The 9,062-nt window shown below is 39.5% G+C and overlaps 1 protein-coding gene across 1 annotated transcript; it reads right to left on the bottom strand.

The window, feature by feature from the left end:
• Positions 1-4,252: 4,252 nt before the first annotated feature.
• On the bottom strand, positions 4,253-9,062 carry polr2m (RNA polymerase II subunit M). Its single transcript, XM_071488844.1, has 4 exons — positions 8,722-9,062; positions 6,389-6,988; positions 6,030-6,252; positions 4,253-4,971 (listed from the first exon to the last, which is right to left on the bottom strand). The coding sequence occupies exons 1-4, from the start codon at positions 8,829-8,831 to the stop codon at positions 4,828-4,830; spliced, it is 1,077 nt and encodes a 358-aa protein (XP_071344945.1). The 5' UTR covers positions 8,832-9,062; the 3' UTR covers positions 4,253-4,827.

Raw genomic sequence — 9,062 nt, 5'->3', positions numbered from 1 at the left:
TGGTAGTCAATTAACCTCAAGCAAAAAACTGTGTTGGTGGAAAAATAAGAACTAAACTCTCTCTATAATGAAAACTGCAGTGTTTACAATAAAATAACAGTGCATGTGCATTTTATTGACTATTAGAAGCACATGTTCTCTCTTTGCAAAAAAAAAAAAATGAAGCTAAAGCTATGATTCCTTATTAACTACACCCATTAAATCCAATTCATTATAAGTGGATGAAAATGACAAAGACTTTTGAGAAGATGAAGACGTGAGCTGCTCCTTTTAGAGACAGAAAAACAGGCCTTTACGCGAAAATTATTATGCTGGGCTACTGAGATGTTCACACCAGAACAGTTTACCATGTGTACAAACAAAAACACACTGGATACTGCTGCCGATGACCATACAGACTTCTACTGTGCTCAGAGATAGTTGATGGTTGAAAACTATGAGTTTCGCTAATGAATCCTGACGTGCATAGGAAATGGGGGAACTATGAGGGACTGGGAAGAGAGGAAGCTATTAACCATATACATATTTTAGATTATAGCAATGATTTAATTTATAATAATTTACATAGGAGGATCAAATTTTATATGTGCAAATTTTCCTTACAGAAGTGCTGTAACACAAATTTGTGGTACACTGATGACATTTTGACTATCTTTAAAGTAAAATACTGCCCATGTTATTACTACAAAGCAATTGGCAGTAATTATGACCCACAAGATAAAAATTGTTAGAATCCACATGTAAGGTCAGTATTTCAGATGTGGAGAGTTTTGGTGAGATAAGAGTGAATTAAAGATATGTTGCAAACATCCACCTCCTGCAAAGCTGATAAAACTATGGTAAGAGTCCACTCCAACATGCAACAGACTCTCTGTAATGTACCTGGTACAGTTCAAGCTATAAATGAACTGAACAGATCTGTAATGCCAGTATCTGTGTATTTAACAGACAAGCAATCACTGGAAATACTGCACTCTGACCACGTTCATATGCAATAAACTATCCATGTCTGGTGAATGTGAAAAAAAAAAACAATCTTAAGAATGTAAAAATGCAATAAATCATTCCCATAACTATGTTTTACAACCAGCACTCAGTTCCAAACACCTCTGTCTTTTTTTTTCTTTTTTTCCTTCAACAGATTCACCCACCAGTCAGGGAATATTTTTTCAGGGCTCTCATGAATGTTTCAGCCACATATCATGCTTCCTAAAGCAGTCAACAGTCATGACATGAACTATGTGCAAGCTTCCTCTCATAGACACACATTTCATGGTGAGATAACTGGAGACCTCAGCACCTTATTCATGTCAGGAAAGCATTTACTTTCCTCATTGCCACACACACACACACACACACACACACACACAAACACACACACACACACACACACATGTTGTGAAGTCACAAACATGCATGGTTGTTTGTCATTCACGGCTTATTCAATTTTCGTATGAAACATTTGTTCAACTTTCAAACTGGAGACAAATACCAATGAGCAGCACTGTCTCTCTCCAACTCGTTGTGAAGTTTGTCATCCACATGTTTAGATTCACTGCAAACATCCATCTGGTGCAAGAAAATATCATTCATTCATAAAATGTTTTAAAATTGATACAATTCATCAGCAAAACAAATTTCAACTTGAGCCACCTCCTCACAATTGTATGTCTCCGCCAACCAGCCTAGGCTGCAGGAAATATAGTCACAATCTCCCCCTCCTGAGTTACAGCACTGAATAAAGGCCAGAAGTGTTTTTGCAGAACATTATGATGTCACAGTGAAGTTGACCTTCGACCTTTGATTTTAATATAAAATGCCATCACATGTATGTTTAATTTGTTTAATTGTGTCATAATTATTGTATGAATTCTTCAGTTATGGCCAAAAATGTGTTTTGTGAGGTCACTGTGACCTCGACCTTTGACCACCAAATTATAATCAGTTCATCTTTGAGTCCAAGTGAATGTTTGTACCAAATAAGAAGAAATTCCCTCAAGATGTTACTGAGATATCATGTTTACGAGAATCAAAAAGGACAGACAAAAAAATAACCCAAAAACATAATGCTTCCAGCCCTGAATGTCGCTGGTGTGGAGGCATAAAAAGCAAACAAACAATTAACAAAACTACTAGTCCACAGTCATGGGAAGGGGATTACCAAAGATCATTATGATTCATGCTCTGGGAACCATGAATGTCTGTACAAAATTTGATGGCAATCCATCAAATAGTGGTGGGCTGACTGACCAACAGACTAACATTGCCATTCCAAAAGCCATGCTACTTGCATGGCTTAAAACCAGCTTTGCTTGATTCACTCCTAGTGCAGTTAGAGGAGGGAGAGCTGGTTCTAATTGGGATGAGGAGATAGGCTGTAACCTTATCTGCAGAAAACTGCTGTGTGCTGCATTATTTCATCTCCTTGTGTGCCCTAAAAAATATGACAAAAACATCAGAGAATGGAAAAAGCATGACCTCAGACTTTGTAACCTGGCAGATATAATCCAATCATTCTGCCGAGGGCCTAACTCTTGTTTAACGCCAGTCTATACATCATACTGTATATCTAATTTAAGGCTGAGCTGACTGGTCTTTGAAGAGGTAGTTTTGAAATCACATTCCAGTTTCCCCTCCCAAACAGCAAATTATTTTTACTCCCATGAGACGTGTGATTTCGGACTCCGAGTTGGAGCAAATCACTTGCAGACTACTTCATGAGGAGCTTATTAATCTGAGACAAGGGGTCCGGGATTCAAGTTGAAGTATAAACGACTTCATATTCAATGGATAACGTAAAAAAAAAAAAAAAAAATTAAAAAAAGCTTTGACTGTAGAGTGTGTGCTCGGTTCCACCTCAACAACATCAACATACGTTCAGAGTCAAGTTTGACGCCAGATACCAAAAGCTACAGCAAAAATGTGCCCCATAATTGGTAACAGTCTCTGAATGCATGTAAGCAAGGTAGGCTGTAATTAATCCCAGCACAATGAGGATCCTCTGCGGAGCCTGCTCATGTATTTGTTGTCGGACGTCACCACAGGGCCACTCTGGAGCCCATCAGATATAGTGTCTAAATACACAGCAATCAGGTGGGTTTTTTTCTAAAACGTCTTCCACCAATGCCTCAGCAACAATTACTAAAGGTTATCAAGGGGCATCTACCACCAGAATCTGACCTACATGAACCCACCCTCATTTCCCCCAAAATGTGCCTCAGTGGCTTATTTCTTCCTCGTTACATTCCCTGAATCAGGTTATTTAAATTACAATGGCCTGCAGTCCTCTGTGACAGCTGGAAGAGCGATGATGGGAAAGGCAGTTTGGAAAGAAGCTGAATGTAGCTGGCACTTCTTATCTACCACATATTAGCAAAGTTGAGAAATGGTATTTGCCATGTTGCATTAGCCTGCTGCCGTCCCATCATCGCCTGCCATTCCCAGAAACAACATGATCCAAATGCAGTCCAGATGTCTCAACCATCAAGCTTCAATATTTCACTACCTCTGCATTAATCTTATCAAGTGTGTCACAGATCTCTGCTTGATAACATCTAACAGGATCTTAGGAACCTGAAGCCTGCAGCTGACCATACCTTCACAACAAACTGAAATTGATATCACTTTGCAGAGTTATTTTCCACATGAAAGAACTAAATAAGTTGGAAGTCTAACAATGCAACAGTGAAACAAATAATTTGCACAGGGGAAACTGGGACTTATTTCATACAAACAAAGACGTCAAAATGTCAACACAGAACAGTTGACCTTCAAATATTCAGTTTATAGAATGTTGATCATGTTTGACGGGCGATTTTCAGCACAACTACTACAACACTTCATTATCCAAATGTGGAAAGTTATTAAAAAAAAAAAAAAAAACACAAGTGAATTTTGTAGTGCATCGAGTTAATTTTCACTTCAGCAGGGAATAATGTATGTTTTACTTAAAAAAATCTGAAATTAAGACTAAAATACAACACAGTATACTTTCAATTTCTAATCCACAGTATCACATTATTGCATGGTTTCTCTTATCAAAACTAACATTTAGATGGTAGCAAATGGCTGAATTAATATAAAGACTTAATTAAATAAATGAATGAAAGATGTAACACTTAGACAAGGAAACGATTCTCCTGATGTCTCATCAACGAGCTTATTGAAGAGAAGAAAATATATCTCTTACAGACGAGGTACTTCACCGCGTCTTCAATTCAGAAAAAAAGCTGACTTCACAAAAACACAACCATTTGGGCGATCAGATGTGTTTATTCAGTTCTGTTACACATTCTGTAACAATTAAAATCTGACACAATAATCTGCAGGCTCATGTCTATTTTCTGGACAAAGCTGGAAACAGTCACCGCTGTGTCAAAACAGTCTGCTCCACCTGTTGATGAGCTTTACGTGCATGTAATCATTAACACACTAAAATAGAAATTTTAATGTACAATACTCTCAGGCTCAGAAAGTGATGACATTATTAGTTTCAGTGCACTGAGAAGAAGCTTTTCCCTTATAGTATGCATTTCAAATTCAGCATTCAAGACCACAGATATTATTATTGCTGCTGGATGCTGAAACAGCTGATCCCAATATGAACTGAATGACAATTAAGCAAGCTAGTTTCTCAACCTGCCATTCAACATCCTGAGTCTGGGATACCAACTATGCCTTCACACCATGCAAAGACCCTTTTCCTGTGTTAAGAATTCCTGTCCTTGGAGTGAAAATCCTGTTTGATGGGCCCTGATTGCGAGGTCCAAAGCCTGTTTCCCTCAGGGCCAAGGTCACACTGGTTTCCCCAGCTCTGGCCTTCCAGGATCAGTCTTCCTCTGAGGAGAGCTGGGCTCCTTCGTCATGAACCTCTCTGTAGGCAGCCATGGGGCCACCGTCAGGAGTGTAGCTCCCCATAGAGATCTTCAATCCCTCAGACAGTTTCTGGGCTGCCAGTTTGGCCTGCAACTCCTGAAATTAAACACAACACACAGAAAAGTTGACATGAATAGGCTGGTAAACAGTAAACAAGCACATTATTATAAAGCAGCACAGCCATAGCTATTAAACCCTCAACAAAAGTAGGACTGATACTAAGCTTAACAGGCCTCTGTAAATTGACAACAGCACACTGTTTGACATTTGGCTCTGTAGTCAGTACTTTGAATGTGAAGTGATACACAGTGCCTACACTGCCTCAATGCTGCCCTCTAGAGCTTATGGAGGGGACCTGATGCAAACTTAAGTGTAATTCACGCTTGGATTCACTATTATTTAATTCCAAAATTAATCCAATGAGAAAATGTCACAAGTTACCATTATATAAACTCCATTTGTTTCAATCCAGGTGTAATATCAACACCAAACTCACTACGGCCAAATTAGCACATTAGTGTGCTGCAATAATGATTCAATAGAAATACAATTATTTTACTGTTAAGAGTAAGAGTTTCTATTTTCAGTTTCAATTTCTATTACACTGGACATTATGTTTTTGATTGGAAAAACTCAGCTCTGGACATAATCCACAAATTAATTTTTTTAAGAACCAAGGCAGATAAAGAAGACAAATCATACTTATTAATGGTCAAAAAAACTTAGAATCGTTTTATGTATTTTCAAAGGCTTTGTTTTATGTATAAATTTAAGGCTGTGTTCAGGACTCATTTAGCAGTGTATGAAAAGCACAGCCCACTCATTCATTTGAATGAGGCCAATCCAGGGTTTCCAACACAAGGTACTTCTGGCAAAATAGTTAAATCTGTTGAAGGGCTGTTGGACTGCAGTGCAGCATCATCCAGCAAGGTGCTGTGGTGACCAATCAAATATCTGCAAGTGCACATGTTGGTAGATCAATACTGTTAGCTCAACATGTTACCAGCCATCATAGTGAAAAAGCCCTGTTTGTTTATTGAAACACAAAATCTGCTTTTGGCAAGTGAGAATTTCTGAGCCTGTCAGTCTGCCTACAGTTGAATGTATACACTGCATATATAAGATACATGTGTGGGGAGCTTGGCTACACTAACCTGCTGCTTCTTGGTTTGTTCTTTCATGAGGAGAGCGGACTCTTCCAGAGACAGAAGCAGGGCCGGGTTGTGGTGGAGAGGAGGGAGTCTGGCTGCAGTGATGTCGTCCAGGTGTTTTCTGTCCTGCTCCCTCCTGGCCTGTGCAGAGAGCGGCGATGAGCCTTCAGAAGACTGGCTGGGTGACGAGGATCCTGACAGAGAAGTCTCACTTCTGTGGGGCAACCTGGAAACATAGTTGAGATGTTATTTACAATCAAATAACTGAGAACAACTTTGAGAGAAAGCTAAATTAAACAAAATTTTTTTGTTATAAATGTTTACAAAAGTAATTGCCACATCAACAAATAAATCCCACTCACTGATTTGGTTTGAATTTCTGCTTCCTGGGAGCTGAAGTCTTCTCTGTTTTTTCCAGGATAGTTACATAGTGAGGCTTTTTTGGTGTCTGCTCTCTGAGAAAGTAATTGTCTCTTGCCGTGCTGTTTAAAAGGTCTTTGGACTCGCTCCTGAAACCAGTACTAGTTTCAGACAGTCTGACCCTTTCCAAGGCCTCCACAAGGTCACCCTCTTTTGTTTCATCAGAGTTCAGAGAGGCCCCAGCAGCAGCCGTCTCCATGGTTTCACCAGCAGCCGCTCTGGAGACAAACTGGTCCTGTTGCTCATCCAAAGTGGTGTTTTCCTGCACATGAGCTGAGACAGGTGAGGTCCCCCTCTCATGTGCCATATCACCTGCAGCAGCCGCACTTTGCCTGTTTTGGCGTGAGGCTGCTGGTGTGTTGGGAATAGCACGTTTTTGCATAGCGAAAGCTTGCTGGTACTTGGACTGTAACTCTGTCCTGGCAGCAGACACCAAGCTCCGTCTTCTCTCCTCTTCATCACGTTGCTTAATGGCAAGACGCACTTTCTCCGCAAATTCTGATATCTTTTTCCCTTTGTCAGGAAGAGACCGCAATAACCTCCTGCAAACAACACAAACCCATCATTTCATGGTAGATTCAAAACAACAATTACAGATGTAAGATAGTATGGTAGACACTACACAGGTAAACCAGCATTAGATATAGATAGAGAGATAGATTATACAGGTCTCTTGAACTCTATTGGAGGAGTAAACACCATTCTTCTAAAAGTTATTCTCTAATGTGGCATTTTGATGATGGTGGTGGGATCACTCCAGACTCTGGCTTAAGTGTTCAGCTGGGTTGGTGAGTGTGAAGCCCACTGCATTCATCCCATTCATTTTCATATCCATGGAAGCATTCCCTGACCCCTCTACTCATTTATTTGGCTTTTTTTTTTTTTTTTTTTTAACCCATCTGTATTTTCGCTTAAATAATTTCACTTCATATCCAACATTCAAATCATTGTTTACGTAGATTGTATATTTTATTACTTTTTGATCTGATAGTGCTGTATAACCATAACAGTTGTGCACAACTACTTTGACCACAGTCTGTTCCTTCTGTTGTAAAAACAATTAAAATGACTGACATATTAGTAACATTTGAAGCTGCCTTGAATGCTGACATCTACAGTACTGAAGAAATATAAAAATCCAACCTGACGTGACGATGTTATGAAATATTTTGATGTTGGAGACAACGAGGATTATAGAACTTGTGGACATGACACTGAACTCTGTGGGGGACCATTAGTATGGGCCACTACACTACTACTGAATGACATGACTACTTGTTCCCAATTTGCAACATTGATGTGAAGGATCTTGACATTGACAAATATTGTGTGGGAGATGAATTGTATAGAAACTATGAAAATTTGGACCTAAAATAAAATGCATGAGTTTGAAAATGATATTGACCGAGTAAACAACTTCTACAATAACACTGACATAAGTTATAAGCACTACGCTGACGATCACTTCAGTAATAATGTGAAATTGGAAGGTGCTTGATCAATAATACACTTCAATAGTAGCAGTCTCTATAGAAACTTCTAGAAAATCAAGAGTACTTGTGTAAAATCAGGACAACTATGAAACAGAAAGAGTGTATGAAAATACATTTCTGGGTGTCATTATTGGTTTAAAAAAAAAATGCTTGCACTCACAGATAAATAGTCTTCTTGGGGCAAAGACAAGAAAACAAGAAAGACTATTTATCTTTGTGAGACTGTTTATCTGAGTGCAGGCACTGGACTCATTGTGTTTAGATAGCAAGGACTGTGCACCCCATACATTGCCGGAGTTGACCACACAATTATAAAATAATTGTAAAATATAAATTATAAAATATCTTGCTGTCTGCCATATGACCATAATTTATATAGGGGGGCCACATAAATAATGTAAAAAGAAAAATATCTAAAACTATTTTTTTCCATGTACATTTTTTTTTTCAGAAACATGTTTGCCACCGAGATACATTTCACAGTATTGAACACAGACATGATTTGTTCATTTGTGGCTGTGCTGTGTAAGACCTCAGAAGCACACTGTGGCTAACTAGACAGCCTGTAAAGTACTGATGGAAAACAGTGCAGATAATAAGACCCTGGAGCAGCTCTCATAGCAAACTTACACCATGTTTCTCATCTCTTACTGCCTCTGAACCACCGGAGACACTGTGACAGCAGCTGTACTCCAACAAGTGCCACAGTGACTCCTGTGTCCAGCTTTTCTGCCTCTCATGTACATAAAAGGCACAAACTGATGTTAGGAGTGTGGACTCACCTGTTAGAGAGTATCTTTTCCTGTCGGAGCAGCAGTTCTTGGAGCTCTTCTTTGCTCTGGTCCCTCAGGTCTCCCACCTGTCCCTGACTCTCTGTCCACGGCGAGGACATCCCTGTTAGCTACTGACAGCTAGCTGCCGCCATTCACAAGCAGCGGGGGCTAATGTCCCAGCTAAACATGTCACATAAAAACTCAGTGCGCACTTCACCCGGCTCTAAACACCGCCAGCTAACCGGCTCTTTGATGGTTAGAGAGCTTTTGGGAAATCTTTTAAAGGGCGGTAGGTTTACTTCTTCAACATTTCAAAGTGTGGTTCTTCTTCGTGAGCGGAAATGAAACAT

This window comes from Trachinotus anak, unplaced genomic scaffold, assembly GCF_046630095.1.
Source record: "Trachinotus anak isolate AG129_WGS33_773 ecotype Australia unplaced genomic scaffold, CSIRO_AGI_Tana_v1 ptg000011l, whole genome shotgun sequence".
Taxonomy (NCBI): Eukaryota; Metazoa; Chordata; class Actinopteri; order Carangiformes; family Carangidae; genus Trachinotus; species Trachinotus anak.
This window is presented reverse-complemented; position numbering and strand designations above follow the sequence as displayed.